The 18,659-nt window shown below is 40.6% G+C and overlaps 3 protein-coding genes across 3 annotated transcripts; 1 reads left to right on the top strand and 2 right to left on the bottom strand.

The window, feature by feature from the left end:
• The first annotated feature begins 2 nt into the window (after positions 1-2).
• Ant2 (Adenine nucleotide translocase 2) lies at positions 3-1,757 on the top strand. The gene is made up of 3 exons (XM_020950010.2): positions 3-619; positions 692-819; positions 967-1,757. The coding sequence occupies exons 1-3, from the start codon at positions 299-301 to the stop codon at positions 1,439-1,441; spliced, it is 924 nt and encodes a 307-aa protein (XP_020805669.1). The 5' UTR covers positions 3-298; the 3' UTR covers positions 1,442-1,757.
• Positions 1,724-10,191, bottom strand: LOC110182057 (uncharacterized). Its single transcript, XM_020950013.2, has 3 exons — positions 9,667-10,191; positions 3,003-3,170; positions 1,724-2,932 (listed from the first exon to the last, which is right to left on the bottom strand). The coding sequence occupies exons 1-3, from the start codon at positions 9,832-9,834 to the stop codon at positions 2,735-2,737; spliced, it is 534 nt and encodes a 177-aa protein (XP_020805672.1). The 5' UTR covers positions 9,835-10,191; the 3' UTR covers positions 1,724-2,734.
• A 4,649-nt stretch (positions 10,192-14,840) lies between these two features.
• BTBD9 (BTB (POZ) domain containing 9) lies at positions 14,841-18,338 on the bottom strand. Its single transcript, XM_020950008.2, has 4 exons — positions 17,351-18,338; positions 16,643-17,281; positions 16,132-16,578; positions 14,841-16,063 (listed from the first exon to the last, which is right to left on the bottom strand). The coding sequence occupies exons 1-4, from the start codon at positions 17,972-17,974 to the stop codon at positions 15,506-15,508; spliced, it is 2,268 nt and encodes a 755-aa protein (XP_020805667.2). The 5' UTR covers positions 17,975-18,338; the 3' UTR covers positions 14,841-15,505.
• Positions 18,339-18,659: the final 321 nt, after the last annotated feature.

Raw genomic sequence — 18,659 nt, 5'->3', positions numbered from 1 at the left:
AGATTTTCAAAAATGTATGCATATATGTATATTTATTTATACTGCAAACATTTGACCTTGGTTCTGTCCAAGGGTTAACTGCCACTGTGGCAAATACTGTATCCAAGTTGGCCAAGACAACTCCATCGCACCTGAATCGTACCGATTTTTGTTAGAATCTCGTCAGGCCTGCGTCAGTTCGGGTCTCAGTTTGTTGTTAAATTCTAAAAATTTATTTATATCAAAATTATACGTTATCTCTTTTTACAATCTTGAATTTTCTTTTTTACCGACAAAAAGCAGCTAAAAATTCTCAACAATGGGTGAAGAAGGCGGCGGCGGCGGCGGTGGAAAGGGCGATCTCAAGTCCTTTCTTATGGATTTTATGATGGGCGGCGTCTCAGCAGCGGTTGCCAAAACGGCAGTGGCGCCCATAGAGCGTGTTAAGCTCCTGCTTCAAGTGCAGGAGGTTTCCAAACAAATTGCAGCTGACCAGCGATACAAGGGCATAGTCGATGCCTTTGTTCGCATTCCCAAGGAGCAGGGATTCGGCTCGTTTTGGCGTGGTAACTTGGCCAATGTTATACGTTATTTTCCAACACAGGCGTTGAACTTTGCGTTTAAGGACGTGTATAAAACGGTAAGCAAATCCACCAGGTTTCCTCTAGTCGATCTTGAGAGATCTCTTGAGTGATTCCTTTTTCATTTGCAGGTTTTCCTTGGAGGCGTTGACAAACATAAACAGTTTTGGCGTCATTTTGCGGGTAATTTGGCTTCCGGTGGTGCTGCCGGTGCCACGTCCTTGTGTTTTGTGTATCCTTTGGACTTTGCGCGAACACGGTGAGTTTTGATTACATATATTTATTGGGTTTAAAGTGTAGACATCGATTGCACCTGATGGGAAGGCTACCTAGCCCTTAGCTTTGTAAACTCAACCTAAATGTGACTACTTCATCGTAACTCCAACCTAATCCTGCTCCCAAACAGTCTGGCCGCCGATGTGGGCAAAGGCGGTTCCCGAGAATTTAATGGTTTAATCGACTGTCTGATGAAAGTGATCAAGAGTGACGGCCCCATTGGTCTGTATCGTGGCTTCATTGTGTCCGTTCAGGGTATCGTGATCTATCGCGCTGCCTACTTTGGGTTCTATGACACATGCCGTGACTACCTACCCAATCCGAAGAACACACCCTTCTACGTCAGCTGGGCGATTGCTCAGGTGGTCACCACCATAGCAGGAATTGCCTCCTATCCGTTCGATACGGTGAGACGTCGGATGATGATGCAGTCGGGCCTTAAGAAATCGGAGATGATCTACAAAAATACCGCTCATTGTTGGGTGGTAATTGCCAAGCAGGAGGGCATTGGTGCCTTCTTTAAGGGCGCCTTCTCCAACGTTCTCAGAGGCACGGGCGGAGCCCTGGTGTTGGCCCTTTACGATGAAATGAAGAAATACTTTTAACTTTGAATTCTGGTCGATAGCAAGTAGGACATGGGATATGGGAATTGTCGACGGACCATCAGTCGCGTGCCGCCACCAACCCGGTGGCATTTGTTCATCATAGGCACAATCATCTAGTCACCCTAACACCACCACCAGCAGCAGCAGCAGCATCCCCCAGAGATTGCAAGTCCAAGACAGTTGAGATATAGAGACCACTGACCCCAGGCCCTGCGAGATTATTTGTTGGACTGCTGCTGCCTGCCTGTTGCATTTTTATTGAATCTCAAAATTTTAGTGTGATTTTGAGAAAATACAAATAATTTATTTAACTTAACTCATTGTGGAGCTATTGTTCTCTTGCCTCGCGTGCATGTGTTTGTCTGTGTCCAGTGTCCAGGGCGGGTCGCCTTTAGCCTTACCTATTAACATTTATGAAATATGTAACAAACTATAGAATTAATCTTGGGCAAAGCGAGTTTTTCCTTGACTATGAAGACGAAGCTGTATCCATACTTCAGTATTTTTTTTTTTAACTTTTTGTTAAAAGCAGAAATAAATTTCCTATTTTAATGTACTCAACTCGCAATAGAAATAGATTGCTCAAACAAAGAACATGTTAATGCCAAAACTAATGTAAAGAATAAGATGCGTAACACTAATTGAATTTTATTAGACAAGCCAGAGAAGGAAACACTCTTTTATGCATTAAATTTTCGAATTTGTACATCGCTAGCAGAAAAATTGGATGCTTTATAAATCCATTACGCATCTTATTCTAGTAATTATCTGTAGTACTACATTTATGTAACGAAACCTTTTTAGCCACAGATTATCTATCTATATAGACTCTAGTCAAAATGCAAATGGTTAAAAAGGATTTGATTAAAGGTACTATAGATACTTTCTGTAGACCAGGCGACCCACCCTAGCCTTGTAGTAGATGTAGTCGTGTGCGTATGTGCTGGTGGGTTTCAACTTAAATGTTAGCATCGGCGTTAAAGTTAGGCATTTAAAAATAACATTAAAAACAAATCAAGTCGAGAAAGGCTTGGCTTTCCATTGAGCTGCTGTTGCATGATGTCCTCCTACTGCTGCTCCTCCTCTTCACATTCATAAATTACTCGTAACAACAAAACAAATTAAAAAAAAAATACATACGTTCACAAAAGAGAGACGAAATTACAAACAAGTACGTTCGACTTGCACTTATTCTGTTAACAATAAAATATTATTCTACGCTAATCTTCCCAGCTTCCAGCTTGCAGCTTCCAATCCTCCGCAATCTACCGTCCCTTTAGCTCCAATTCGGACTTAGTGGGTGGCTCCGGAACGGTGCGCCAGGAACAGGAAGTACGTGCCCGCCGCATAGGCCAGGAAGTTGAAAAGCCCAAAGACGCCGGCGGCTGTGTTAGAGCCAGCACCCTTAGCGGCCGAATCTGACCATCTGGCCAATTGGACAATGAAGCCAATGAAATACAGCAACGTCAGCACAGCGGTGGTGATCAGTTCCTGCAGACATGAAGTGTGTGTTAAAAGAAGGTAAGTATTTTATCTACATAATATATATCAAATCACTAACCGAGAATATCCAGTTGACGGCCACGTTAAGAGCCTCTCGAATGCCCAGGAAGTAAGCGGCAATCAGCAGGATGGTGATAATGAACGAGATCACAATCACGAACATAAAGAACGAGGTGGCCGAGTTCATGGGCGGAGCTGCCAGAGCCATGCATATAATGCCCAGCACCTGTGAGTAGAGGGGGTAGAGAGTAAGATTTATGATAAGTAACTCGAGAGCAATATATATGGGATTATAAAGGGATTCTAGGGTTTCTTAGTAACCTATCTTATGGCTTGTGACCCTGCTTAGGATGAGTTTTCTCTAGACCTTATTGGCATACCCCTATATAATTCAGGAATTTTCTTTTCGTAATGAATTTCTCATTGATATTTATAACCCATCCTGTTTTGGGTACCTTCTCCCTAGACCCTTCTCTACACCATTAAGGATCTAAAGAATTCAAAAATTGTCTTTCCATAATGGATTTCTCATTGATATTTCTATTACCTCAGACCAGATCGTGATCTTCAATTGAAGGCGCCTCTTCAAGGCCGCATTGTGTATTTGGAATGAGAGCTTGACATGATGTCACCATCAATTGAACACAAAATCTGAATGTACACACCATGAATGGAATGGTTGTGTTGGGTTGTGTCGAACAGCAGAGATAGTTCTCCGTCTAATTAAGCAACGAATTTACACACTTTACTGCATATTTGTTTAGCAGGGAAAAGGAATGAATATAAAAACACTCGGGGTACCTATATTTTTGTTCTATTTGTTAGAATGGCTACCAAGAAGCTTCATTAATATTATATTAATTCTCCTTTTTTTACCCTTGCATGGCATTATATTTTTTTACTTTTAAGCTTGTAACGCATTGAAGGAGGCATTTCCGACCCTATAAACCATATATATTCTTGATCAGCATCAACAGCCGAATCGATCAAGACATGTCCGACAGAAATAAAAATTGTACCAATTTTTCCTAAAAATTTATAAGTCGTTACATGGTTAAAAATTTTCAAAAATTTACAAAAATTTTAAAAGTTGTAAACTTTAAATTTTAATATGCAGATTTCTTAGCGTCATAAAAACTAACACAAAACAGTTTTCCGAATTGAAATTAATGAATTTTTGCCTTAGTTATGATCGATTTTAAAGTCCGTCCTTATGAACCAATATGCTAATTGCAAGGGTATACAAACTTCGGCTTACCGAAGTTGGATTTCTTTCTTGTCTTGGGTAAATCAATTAATGAGTTTAGAACTAAGGTATAAGGTATTTCAGAACCATCTGCTGATGAATATCCCCTGTAAATTAGACTATTCGTCATACAGTGATGTTACTCACTTGGAAGAAGACCACGCCTCTCACAGCGCCCACTGATAATCTCTTTCTATATGTAATGAGGTGCTTTCGACTGGCACTCATGACTCAGTGCTCATTACTTGCAATTGATTTAGTACATACGGTCGAGAGACTATCTTTAAGTGCCAAGTGACTCGATAGAATCTTATCGAAATTCAGGCAAATTCGCAGGGTGATTATGGCCAAGGCTTAGAACAGTCCAAGCCTGGATATGACCAAGCCCAGAAACCAGGTGACGTGTTTGTTTTAGGCAATTAAAAAGCAATAAGCTTTTGGCGACACAAAAAACGAGAAACAAAAAAAAAAAAACCGGGGAACAGGTGCGCATTTGCTTTTGGCTAAAACAAAAGGTGCACGAAAAAAGTGAAAGCTGAAAGTTGTGGCCGGGCCAAAAGCGACCTGTTGATGCCGTCTAAGACGGGAGACTCTGGCAACATGTTGGTGTTGATGTCGTTGCCGATGTTGATGTTGTTTTTCTTTTAGGTTTTTTTTTTTGTTTTTGCTATCTGGCAAACAATTAACCAACGAGAGACATGGCCAACAAGCACAGGAGGCGGCCGGCGCCGTATCAAAAGGTTTATTGAACTGTCAGCGATTTGTTGATCTTCGATTGCATTCCCCCCTAGGAAAAACATCAATACTAGCAGACAAGCAAACAACTCTTGAATGGTGGTGTTGTTCTTCTTCGTTTTTTCTATTTCTTTTTCTATTTTTACATTTTTTAAAGACACCGGACATACCTACTACAAAGTATGCATGATGTGGCCTCTCCCAAAAATTTGCGTCACGTTTTGAAAAAGAAGAGCGGGGAAGAAAGAAATCTTTACGGAAAATATTTGAATTTTTATCTTTTCTAAACATAATTTATGGTTGGCTTTTTATTTGCCCGTGTCCCCCAGTGTGGGGCGTTGTGTGCTTAACAAGCGGCCAGATTTGCATATACACATGGGCGTTAAATGTGTGTGGCTGTGTGTTTTTCTGGTCACAGTCAATATAGTTTATGTATATGAACATATGTATATATATATATTTCGTAACGCTCCAATGGCCAAGACAAGCGTCTGACTAAGAAAAACTATATAGTACACAGAACCGAAATATCAATGGAATTATTATATAACAATTGGGTATAAAAATATAATTAAATTATATACCATATGAGATGTAAGTTGGCAGGCAGAAATATTTAGTGAGCTAGCTAGTCAAAGCTTTGAGCAACACTGTTTTAGGAACTCCTTAAGAGCCACTAGGACACACTAAATAACTAATCCCTTTTTAAATGGAATAAAGTCCAAAAGAGGCATTTAATCCTTGCTGGGAAAAGGTATCTTCCAAGACCTATGCTCGTCTTTATCAAGTTCTTTTTGTATGTTTTTCTGGTATTACGATTTTATTTCTTTCCGTGCAGACCTGTGAAGCGTGAAACAGTGCGTGGACAGCGAATGCATCTAGGAACAGAACTGTATATTGTTTATGTATAAGTATATCGATCAAGCCAAATAAGGGTTTCAGCATAAATTGTGTGTACGCAATCGATGACGCGAAACGCCACTGAAATGGATCTGGTTCTTGGCCTCCGATTATATGGTTTACGGTTTACGATCTGGGGTTGCAGCCTGGCCTCCGTTGTCTGTGAACTTCAACGGAAGCCACTCAAGTGTCAATAACCACACACACACACGGGGAGATAGAAATATATAGAAGAGAGTTTTGGGAGCTGATAAAGCAATATTAAAGGCCTTAAAAACTGACAAGGGATCATCAACTCTTGCTCATTCTATGGGGGATAAGCTATCTCTAACCTGATTAATGATTGCTCAATATAGATAAGCTGCAGTATATAGTCAATAATAGTATAATAAATATAGCTGTATCTCTCGTTAATAAGCTACAATAGCCGGGTTAAGACAGAGCCTGTAAGCTGATGAGCTCACTCTCCAGAGCGTAGTCGTTGTCGTGCACTTAGTCAGCATCAATTACCTAAAAAGTGTACAAATACACAAACCTGGTTAGGTATTTGCATAACTTGGTGTGCATCTCAGTACAGTATAGAACGGGAATATAGGTCTTACTCAAAACAATAACAATTGTAAACGCTATTCATCAGTTTCTATGAGTTTACATGAGGCAAGAGCCCACTTAATAGCCGAAATCCCAAACTGACCCATTTAGATAAACCCATTCTAAGCTTTTTATTAAACAATCTTTCAGAAAGTCTCGATAACACAGGCATGGCTGGCACTGTCTGTTCCCATATACGGCTAGTGACGATCGATCGCATTCTCCAAGCCGCCGACAAAAAACCAAAACAAACACAGAGACAGGTCACAGTCACAACAACTGTGTGTTTTTGTATCTGGGTAAAACGCCTTCGTTAGGCGGTACAAATTTCTTGAATGACACCGTCTGTGTGTCATAGTTGCCGCTTTTGGCGAGAACATTAAAATCTTAAAATCACAAAAAATCAAAATGAAACAATACTGTGGCGTGGTTGTGCAGCTTCCAAAATATATATGTTTCTTACGTAATGTTTATAATAAAAGCGTTCCCCCTTCGGAGAGCGACAAGAACTTAATAATAAATCGTGCTTGTTCCATAGTGCACATGGATATACAACCTACTGTGTAGGATATATATATATCTTTGCCCACTTGGCCCTGGCATGCATAGAGTTATGTATAGCCAAGTCTGTCCAAGTCCATGTCCAAGCATATATATATATATATGTATATATCTCCCATTAGATCCGATCCACATATATACACACATGAGTTCGTGCTCATGCTAATTGGCAGGGCGGTCATATCTAATCGGAAAGCCTTTCCACAAATTGGATTGCAACTCCGGGAGGAGTATGGCTTTCAGGGGTTTTTTTTTTGTTTCACTCCGAGGATCAAGGGGCGGATGAGTAATGTTTATGGGTTTGGGCCAAATTAGCAATTGGCATTTGGCAGTCAGGTGTCCAGGTATTGGCCTTATCGCTCAGGGCTACCGAATTTTAGGGGTAGAAGGAGAAAGAGGATCGGGAGTCCCATTATCGCCACACCTTGTCCCCCGATAACGGGGCGTATGAGTAATGGCCGATTAGCCAGTCTTTTAACTATCCGCACATCTGGCTAAAATGACTCACGGTCAAGTTAACCTTAAGTCTTTTATGTCTGCCAGTAAAATGATAACTTTATTTGGGTCTTAGGGTCCTTAACAAAAGTATTCTTAATAAGAAATTTAACAAGTTTAACTTGTCTAAACTTATTCATGCATAAATGGTATAGGAAGACCCTTGATAAATCCACATTTACATAGATATATTCCTATAGTTTCTAGCAATGGGAAAGGATAATTAACCAATAAGTTCGTTAATTAGCCAAAATGTTATATTCCCAACATTAGTTATTCATTGGTTTAAGGATCTCCTTCCTCCCAAAGCTGGGAACCGGGCAGGTGCAGGTGGTGCATATATGGCCCTGTTATTTTTTTTGGTGGCAACCTTAAGTGGAGCACTTGTACATATATATGTATATATAGTGCGACGGGACTATCAGCCGACTATCGCTAAAGGCGCCCGATAAGATTAATTGCCACAAAAAAATAACGAAACAAAAAAAATCCCATTGGACAGACAAAGAAACCAACCAAACAAAAAAGTACCAAATGTCCATTTGTGACATCAAAGCATTCAGAGAGATAAGTCTTTGCCAGATCAGGATGAGTTTGGAGAAAGGTCTACCTGGTCTTTCTCCTGTGGTTAGCCAAGCAAGGCGTTCTTGGTCTGGGTCTCGCAACTGTACCATTAACCATTAGCCCTGGCAAGTAACCCGGCTTGTTCGTGATAATCGGAGCTTGTCGGGACCAGAGGGAAAAAAAGTAAAAATCAATAAATAGCACTTAATAACCGACAGTTTATGGCGATGGTAATCATATCAGCAATTTCCCTGCCTTTACTCCTTGCCACACAGCAAGAAAATCAGATTAATATCGTTATGGAAACTTAAACCTTGATGGAATATGATTTATAGCATCTTTAGCAACATAGACCTGGCTTGTCTTTACCATAAGTTCAGTCAGTCTTTCAGCTCTTAAGGGTTCTCTGATATTCTAATACACTAGATTATTGAGTTTTTTTCTCTGTGCACTTGCTACCCACTCTATTTATTCAGTATTGATTTTAAGCGACAACTGACGAGCGGTTAATAATGCATTTTTCATGTGTACTTTAGCAGTTGTCGTTGTCCTTTGACCTTGGCGGTTTTCAGACTGTTTCTTTTAGACTTTATTTAGACTTTCCAGAATGCCAAACATAGTCGGAGAGAATCTGTGGACTTTCAACACCTGCACACACTACCTGCCGTAAGACTCTGAGTACTCGTCGGGGCCTTGTGTTGGCGTCCAACGGTTAAGAGCTGTGGGCGGCGTTATAGGGGGGTTGGGGAATCGGCTCGGATCACCGCTTGACATGGCCAACTGGTGGAGCTGCCCACACGGCGCCACACGCTTGTGTGCCCATTGCTATGTCTGTGGGAACTGTCCGACTTCGACTCTGAATTCCAGGCCAAATCGAACTTGGTAAACGATTTTTATTTCAATCATAACTGCAGTTCCATGGTTCCCTACGAGCTCTGAGCTATGAGCTATGATCGAGAACCACATGGCCATGGACTCACATGTTTGCAGTTCCCTATCTTATCCGTGGGGCATAAGTCTAATGAGATCCTCACATACAATACCTATGTATATAATCACCAATTGGTATATTTGTACACCTCTTCTTGGCTTGCTTAAGTTGCCAGATAGCCTGGGAGGTGGAAGCGAGGCCCACAGATAAAAATGTTTCACGATATCGGTTCGATATATGTGCTCTATATGTGTCTTGAATTGCCTCAGCTGGGAACACGATAACTGTTTGATTTTATATTTATTATTTAGCAAATGTTTATGCAAAATCCGATTGGCATGGGGAATTATAAATAAATAAACTCAATATCATATTTAATGTTGTTGAAAATGAAAAAATAGATCAGAAAAAGATTTGTAAAAAGCAGTGAAAATCCTAGAAAATCTAAAATCAAGTGTGCTCGACAGTAAAATACCCGGTACTCTAGTTAGATAAAAACCTCTACGGAAACTGGATAAGAATTCTGGTATCTAATGTAAAGATCTTACGATTGAGATCATATCTATATCATTTTTATGTATCTGAACTCTTGGATATTTTCCAAAGACCACTACCAACTATATGTATTTCTTGAAGAAGTTTTAAATATATTTTCCAGCTCTTCTGAGTTAAGGAAACCGTATATTTTGAAATACTTACAAACTGGACAATCTTTAGGATGCCCGGAACAGTGCGGAAATAGTCAATGTTGAGACGGATGGCGCTCCAGAAGCCGCCATCATTGCCACCGGTGGGATTGGCGCCACCGGGCGGTCCATTCGATGTGGTGGTTGTTGTGCGCTCGACGGTGACCACGGTCTCAACCATTTTGTTGCTTTTTTTAGTTTCTGCTGGTTTTAGTTAGTTGGAGGAGTTTCTGGGCAGAGAAGCAACTATTTTTAAACACTTGTCGCGCGGTTTTGTCACAGGAAAATAAGAAGACAAAAAATATATCTTGTATTATATACTTGATGGTCGATCGCCGGCTATATCTGCTCTATATACGAGTATATACGCGTATATGACACCCTCGCGCCTCTGACTTGAGTGTCTATATGCGTCTGGCTGTGTCCGACTTGTGGGGGTTTTGTGGGGGGCGAGACTGGGCCAAAGAGAGAGTAGTATCCGCGAGATTGAAGGCGTTGCTTTGTCCACGGCGGTCGCTGGTCGACTGAACTGCGAACTGTTGGGAACGCGAAAGCGAACGCGAAGGCGAACGCGGCACAGTGGGGTTATTACACACCAACAAATGGTGATCAAGTCAGAGAAAGCATATTTTGAATAGGAATTAATTTATATTTTCTGTTAGATATGGTTAAAATAAGTATAAAAACTAGTTAACTTGTAAATGAAAAGTTTGTTTTATTCTTTACAAATTAAAATGAGTATGGATTTGTTTTATATATTAGAAGAGTGTTGATTGTACATAAAAAGTTTTGTTAAATTTTATCAAAATTAAAACTTATAGCTCCCAAGCGAGAATTTAAAAAAAATATTTTCTTAAAACCCTTTCATTTGGCTTAATTTATATATTTGGTTTAATAAATATAAATAGTCCCTTAATAAGTTATTTAAAAATATGAATAAAATATTATTCAAGTTGCAATATGCCCACTGTACGTTGCTGCTGCTGCAGCATAACGGTTAACTGAGCAACAATACTCGCTCTCGCTCACTTGCTCTCCCTCTCGCTCTTAGTTGCGCGCGCCCTTTGGCGACGCCTCTGCTTGTTGCGTCGCGAAAACTAGTTTTGCTGCGCCTGCGTCGCGTTCTCTGCATTGCAATTTTTTGCTTGGTATGCCCTGGCTACACTTATCAAAAATATGAGTACAATATTTGAGAATACTTGCAACTACCAATATTTGCAGTATAGGCACTCCAAACATTTTTATTTAATCCGTTTTTTGGCAAACCAAAGGTCATTACTGAGCAAGAAACAAGCATTTATTTTGATTCAAAAAGCTTTTCTGTATTAATTATAATATACAAATAAATTTGTTTTCTGATTTTAATAAATATTTTTACATTTTGTGTATAAGTTTAATGATGCAATATAATATTATACAATTTCGAAAATCTGTGAAACATTTTAATGGTGTCGTCAAATATTTTTAAAATCAATATTTGTATATGATACTTTTTTTGGACAAAGAAAAGTTTAAAATTATCATAACTATGCCAAAAATTCATTAATTTCAAATCGGAAAGTTGTTATATTCTAGTTTTTATTAGGTTTATAAATCTGCATACTTAAGTTAAAAATTAACTTATTTGTAAATTTTTGAACATTTTAAAGATGTAACACCTTTTAAAATTTTGAAGAAATTTGTAATTTTTTTTTTTTACCTGAGATGGCTAGTCTAACTCGGCTGTTGATGCTGATCAAGAATATATGTATATGATTTATAACGTCGGAAATGACTCCTTCAACGCCATGCAAGCTTAAGACTAAAATTATAATACCGTGCAAACTTCCTAAGCGACCCTCGGTGCCGCTTTCAAGTTTTTTGAGTGTAATCAGCTCCCTCTCCCTCACTCTTTCTCGGTGTTCTTGTCGTCTCTTTCCATTTCGAACCAGAGAACACACACTGAACTGAACACAAATTAAGCAAAGTTTTCCCAATAGACATATCCATATCAATCTTTATCAAGGAGTTGAAAACTTGTATTCTTATTATTTTATTTTCTCTTAAATGAGTGTACCAATGTGAACCACAGAAATGAATTCTTTTCCACTTGCTAACGTTATCAGTAAAAACTTAAAACAAGAGAGGAAGCTAACTTCGGCATGCAGATAGATTCTAGATTAATATATAATGGCTATATATCAAATTTGATGAGAAACTGTTGAAAACTGGAAAAGTTATAATTCTTTTTCTTAAAAATATCTGATCGTTCCTATGGCAGCTATATATGTATATGTATGTATATATATAGTCCACCGATTCGCCATGCTCCTCCGTCTTATATACTAGTAAAATTATATAGACAAATAACTCCACAGTTTTATTCAAAAAGCTTGCTTTTAAATTTGCTCCAAAACAAGTCTCGCACATCTGTGCTTATGATTCCCAACTAGTTCAAACATCCCCGGAACGAAGTGACTGCTGCCGGCCACGTCTTAGAAATGTGTTGTGTTACAAAAGTTGCAAGTCATTGTTTATTAGTGTTCAAAGTTAGTAACTGATCATACACATTTACTGGTCATAGATACTTACTGATTATAGTTACTTATTGTTCATAGAAACTTACTGATGATAGTTAATTACTGGTCATAACTAATTACTGGTCATAGCCAATTACTGAACAAAGTTAATTACTGATCATATTTCTATAAATCGTCCGATTGTTCTTATGTCAGCTATATACATATATAGTCCACCGATTCGCCATGCTCCGACATATATACTAGTAAAATTATGTAGAAGAATAACTCTTTAGTTCCATTCAAATAGCTTGCTTTAAATTTGTTCCAAAACAAATTACGCACATCTGTACATATGATTCCCAACTTGTTCTAACATCCCCGGAATGAAGTGACTGCTGCCGGCCACGTCTTAGAAATGTGTTGTGTTACAAAAGTTGCAAGTCATTGTTTATTAGTGTTCAAATAAGTAACTGATTATACTTACGTTCTGGTCATAGATACTTGCTGTTCATAGATACTTCCTTGTCAAAAGTTATTAGTGATCATTGCTACTTACTCTTCATTAATACTTACCGATCAAAGTTAATTAAGTTACTTATCATAGTTTCTTAATGTTCATAGGTATTTATTGATCACAGTTAATTACTGATTATATTTCTATAAATCGTCCGATTGTTCCTATGCCAGCTATATATATAGTCTACCGATTCGCCATGCTCCGACTTATATTTTGGTAAAATTATATAGAAGAATAATTCCATAGTTTCATTCAAATAGCTTTTTCATAATTTCGATTCAAAACAAATCTCGCACATCTGTACATATGATTCCCAACTTGTTCTAACATCCCCGGAACGAAGTGACTGCTGCCGGCCACGTCTTAGAAATGTGTTGTGTTACAAAAGTTGCAAGTCATTGTTTATTAGTGTTCAAATAAGTAACTGATTATACTTACGTACTGGTCATAGATACTTGCTGTTCATAGATACTTGCTGTTCATAGATACTTCCTTGTCAAAGTTAATAAGTGATCATAGCTACTTACTCTTCATTAGTACTTACTGATCAAAGTTAATTAAGTTACTTATCATAGTTTCTTAATGTTCATAGATATTTATTGATCACAGTTAATTACTGATTATATTTCTATAAATCGTCCGATTGTTCCTATGCCAGCTATATATATAGTCTACCGATTCGCCATGCTCCGACTTATATTGTAGTAAAATTATATAGAAGAATAATTCCATAGTTTCATTCAAATAGCTTTCTCATAATTTCGATTCAAAACAAATCTCGCACATCTGTACATATGATTCCCAACTTGTTCTAACATCCCCGGAACGAAGTGACTGCTGCCGGCCAAGTCTTAGAAATGTGTTGTGTTACAAAAGTTGCAAGTCATTGTTTATTAGTGTTCAAAGTTAGTAACTGATTATACTTACGTACTGGTCATAAATACTTGCTGTTCATAGATACTTACTTCTCAAAGTTAACTAGTGATCATAGCTAATTACTCTTCATTAGTACTTACTGATCAAAGTTAATTAAGTTACTTATCATCGTTATTCGTGTTCATAGGTATTTATTGATCACAGTTAATTACTGATTATATTTCTATAAATCGTCCGATTGTTCCTATGCCAGCTATATATATCTATATATATAGTCTACCGATTCGCCATGCTCCGACTTATATTGTAGTAAAATTATATAGAAGAATACTTCCATAGTTTCATTCAAATAGCTTTCTCATAATTTCACTTCAAAACAAATCTAGCACATCTGTACATATGATTCCCAACTTGTTCAAACATCCTCGGAACGAAGTGACTGCTGCCGGCCAAGTCTTAGAAATGTGTTGTGTTACAAAAGTTGCAAGTCATTGTTTATTAGTGTTCAAATAAGTAACTGATTATACTTACGTTCTGGTCATAGGTAATTGCTGTTCATAGATACTTCCTTGTCAAAGTTAATTAGTGATCATAGCTACTTACTCTTCATTGGTACTTACTGATCAAAGTTAATTAAGTTACTTTTCATAGTTTCTTAATGTTCATAGGTATTTATTGATCACAGTTAATTACTGATTATATTTCTATAAATCGTCCGATTGTTCCTATGCCAGCTATATATATAGTCTACCGATTCGCCATGCTCCGACTTATATTTTGGTAAAATTATATAGAAGAATAATTCCATAGTTTCATTCAAATAGCTTTCTCATAATTTCGATCCAAAACAAATCTCGCACATCTGTACATATGATTCCCAACTTGTTCAAACATCCTCGGAACGAAGTGACTGCTGCCGGCCAAGTCTCAGATATGTATTGTGATACAAAAGTTGCAAGTCATTCTTTATTAGTGCTCAAAGTTAGTAAGTGGTCATACATACTTACTTACTCTTTATTGATACTTACTGATCATAGTTACTTACCGGTTATAGTTAATTACAGATCATAGTTATCATAGTTCTGACTGAAATTTTAATACCCTGCAAGGGTATAAATATATACAGCACTTGAAACAAATAAAAACTACTATGAAAGCCACAATTTGATTGGCAGCTGTTGAGGCCCTTTGTGTGCTTTCCCCTCAGTCCGCTCTTTTCCCCACCCTTGATGTTATATTTTCTATCGTTTACCATACATTAGAAGCTCGCAAGAAAAGGTCAATGCGGATTACCATTTGGGCAAAACGTTTGGTTAGCTTTTATTTTGGGTGCAGAGTATAAACTATGACAAAATTTCGCCTAATAAATATATAGAGCTTACTTTTTGGGCTGCCCGATAAAGAGTCCAGAGACTAGTATCTAGGTTATCTGGATTAAAAGAGAATCACTAGACCCTTTGTCAGGGTCAGGGTCTCGGACAGGACACAACTCTGGACAGATTCCGACTCTATAGATCGGGGACACGTATACAATTTTGGTATAGCTGTTTTTCGGATATATATCGCATTCGAAATCGGGCCAAATTGGTTGCTCAGAACTAGGTGGTATTGCTTACGATATATAAATAACTCTGCTGCCTTGCAAGCAAAAGGAATTTCGGTCTCTGGATCACTAGCGATGGAGTATTTGGAAAGCAATAATAATAATAATAAAAACAAAAAGAAACACGTAATTATGAAAAATTTAAGGTAGGCTTAGTAAGGTAAACAATTAGCAATGCGAATGTTTCGGGACACTGGGAAGGACTAGATAACAAGTACAGCACGCGGTGTGTGTGTGTTTGGGTGTGCAGCCTACAAATAAGGACAACAAGAGGGTACACGCTTAGCACTCTTCCGGTTTAACCACAGGAGTATTTCAAAAAGGGACCAAGTATAAAATAGCATCGTTGTCCGTCTTAGCGCGTCTCTTTGGTGTCCACCAACTCCACCAAGGGCGGCATTGGTTCGACCTCGGCGCTTTGGCTACGGCTTCGGCTACCGCTTTGGCTCGGGCTCGGGCTGGGGCTGATATTTGGACTGGAGCTGGAGCCAGGGCTGGGACTCTCCCTCGCTTGCGGTGATGGCGGGGATACGGCAGGACTTAGCGGTGTTGGTAGCGATGGTGGCGGTGGCAAGCCAGTCACTTCGACTGCTGATGCTTTGTCCTTGGTCGGATTAGGATTTGGCTTGGTTGGCTTGGGAGACTGCGTTGTCTGTGGCGGCCAGTGAGTGGACTTGAGAATTCCGTTTTGGCTGCTGGTAGAAGCGGCAGATGATGAGGAAGCAGCGCTAGCTGCTAGGGCAAGCATAGATGAGGCCGAAGTAGAGGCAATGTTGTCATCCATGTGCTTTCCCGCCTTCTCCCCATCGCGTTCCTTATCCTTGGTCTTCTCTAGCTCCTTTTCCATCTCCGAAATCTTCTTTAAATAGCCCTTGTCCTGCGTGGGGCATTCGAGGTGGACACAATGGAAGATCTGTAAGCAGGTTTGATTACGATTAGGTTCTCTAATCCCTGAAATAGAGTTCTAGAACTAAGGCATACCTCATTCGCCGTGTTGCGCGTGCCCACGATGCGGATAAAGACAACGGGACGTGGTGTAAAGTGAAAATTCTGCCAAGAGCGTGCCTTGTCGTTGCGTCGGTCCACCACCATTTGCCAGTCCTTGCGGTTTGTCGAAGTCTCAATATAAAAGCTGTATGTGCGATCGTCACAGTCCCACAGCAGCAACCGCATCGAACCAACATGATAGGGCTGGCCCAGGCGGACCACAATCTCGCCGCTGCCCAGCTGGTGGCATGTATAACCCGAGTCCCAATCGTAGCGCACATAGTCGCCGTTGATCAGGGCATTCCGGGTGCGGCTAACGCCGTCTGTCACAATGGCGCTCATTTCGATGGTGGCCACATTTGCCTTGGGGGCCACAAAATGATCGATTAGGCGCGGCACCTTAGCCGTATGCATGGCCTCCAGACCCACCACATGGAATACCTGCAAAATTATAAAAGTTTAGTGAGAATTAATGTGTTTTTGGCCAATTTGTGCCTCTGCTTACCCTGTTCACCGTGTTCTGTGTGCCCACGAGGCGGATAAAGCGCACAGGACGCGCAGCAAAGTAAAGATATTGCCAGGAGCGGCAATGGTACTCGCTGTAGTCTACCACACGGTCCCAGTGCTGCTGGTCGCCAGATACCTCCACAAAGTAGGAGTACGCCCTGCTATCGCTGTCCCAAAGCAGCATGCGGATGTGATTAATCATGCATAGGGTGCCCAGCTCGACCACAATGCCGGCGTCATTGGCATCTGTGATGCAGTGCCGCGTATAGCCGTGCTCCATATCGTAGGAGGTGACGTCGCCGTCCAACAGGGCGCTGCGGCACTCACCCTGAATGCAACGCGACATGTACTTGGCGGTGGCCACGTTCTCCTCTGGCCACAGGGCCGCCCTATAAGGCAGAGTTTTCGAGGTGCTGCGCTCGCCGATGGCATCCAGAATTTTGTCCGGTTCCAGGATGCCCGAGGGTCGCACCACCTGTAGCAAATGCTCTAAGTTCATGAGCGGCAGGCGCACAAAGCTAACCACCGACTTGATGTCTACATTGGGGTTGTACCGGCTCCACTTCCACACGGCCAGGAAGATTTGTACTTCCTGAGCGAAGAAGCAGTCGCGTCGCAGCACCTCCTCGAGCGATTCCTGACAATGATAGAGCAAGAGAGACTGTTAGGGAGCAGTGGGAATACTTAGATTACGTTGACGACTCACCTTAGACAGCATTTTGAAAGAGTCATGCTGCAGCAGCTCCGCCGCATTACGGTCCATGAACATAAGGCAGACCTGCGTCAGCTCTTCCAGGTTATAGAGTCGAGCGGCGTCCAGGATCATGCAGACGTTGTTGAGGTCCAAATACTGGCGCAAATATTTCGAGATGGCCATTTCCAGGTCCTGGAAACCATATTGATTGGCCATGCCCAGTACATCGATAATGGCGTCCTCGTCTAGGTTAGACAGCAGCAGCGTGCCCGAGTAGATGTAGCGCAGAAGCACCTTAAACGGATCCAACGGCACCTCCAGCGGTATCTGTCGCTGTGTTGTCTCCGACATGCCGCCGTAGAGCAGCGCGCGAAAGTATTCGCTGCGGGCAGCGAGAACAACTCGGTGTGCGGGCAGGCGTTGCTCCTCCACAACGAACTCCACGTCCGCATAACGCTCGTTCATGCACAGACGCGCCATGTCCGCGGAGAAGCGCTCACCCAGGTCGATCTCGTCGGGAAGCCCCTCTCCCTCCGCTCCACCCGATGCCTTGCCCGAAGAGCCCTGCGATCCACCGCCGCCGCCGCCGGCCAGGCCGTTGCATCCCTGCATCTTGTGGTGTCCCTGGCTGCTCATTTTCCTGAGCTCGCAACGCGGTGTGTGTGCGTGTGTGAGTGTATGTTTTGTTGTGCAACTGAAAAGAACAATTACAGCCTCAGCTTCGGGCTGCGAACAAACGAAATGACGCCGCAACCGCCTCCGCAAATGCAAATGCGAATGCTGTTGCTTCTGAGCTATGGGGCACTGTAGCTCCTCTGTCGCTAGTCCCGGGCACCTTGGCTGTATACACTTCCGCAGTTGTTAACGCCGGACAACGGTTTATTTACGCATTTTTTACGGAAATTCTATAGGAACAACCGCAAATGTTTTTTTTTATTTTATTTTATTTGTGAGAGCCAGTGTGGCTGTAATCGTAGTTTGGCGAAAATTCCAGTAGAAAGTGCAATGTTATCTTGTCAGGTGTAAACTATACACTGTTAAGCGTGTCAAACTTTACATGTTCTGCAAATGTTAGCGAGTTAACAGCAACATATTAAGGTTGTTCTTTTGCGGGAAGTTTAAACATTCTTAAATCAAAGCATGCCCCGCTCCAACTGCCACTTTTAAGGCAAAGTAAGTTGTAATGTAAAATAGCCTCCTAAACATAATTCATTATCACTCTGAATCTCAAGCTGATAACATTAGAATTTTGCAATAATAAGTTTATTTTGCTTGTCCTTTTGTAAATCTGTAGAAAACATTCCAATTTTCAAGCGAACAA

This window comes from Drosophila serrata, unplaced genomic scaffold (genome assembly GCF_035046125.1).
Source record: "Drosophila serrata isolate PLE 108 unplaced genomic scaffold, ASM3504612v1 contig_276, whole genome shotgun sequence".
In the NCBI taxonomy this organism is placed as follows: domain Eukaryota; kingdom Metazoa; phylum Arthropoda; class Insecta; order Diptera; family Drosophilidae; genus Drosophila; species Drosophila serrata.
The sequence above is the reverse complement of the archived record's forward strand: the minus strand, read 5'-3'. Positions and strand labels throughout refer to the sequence as shown.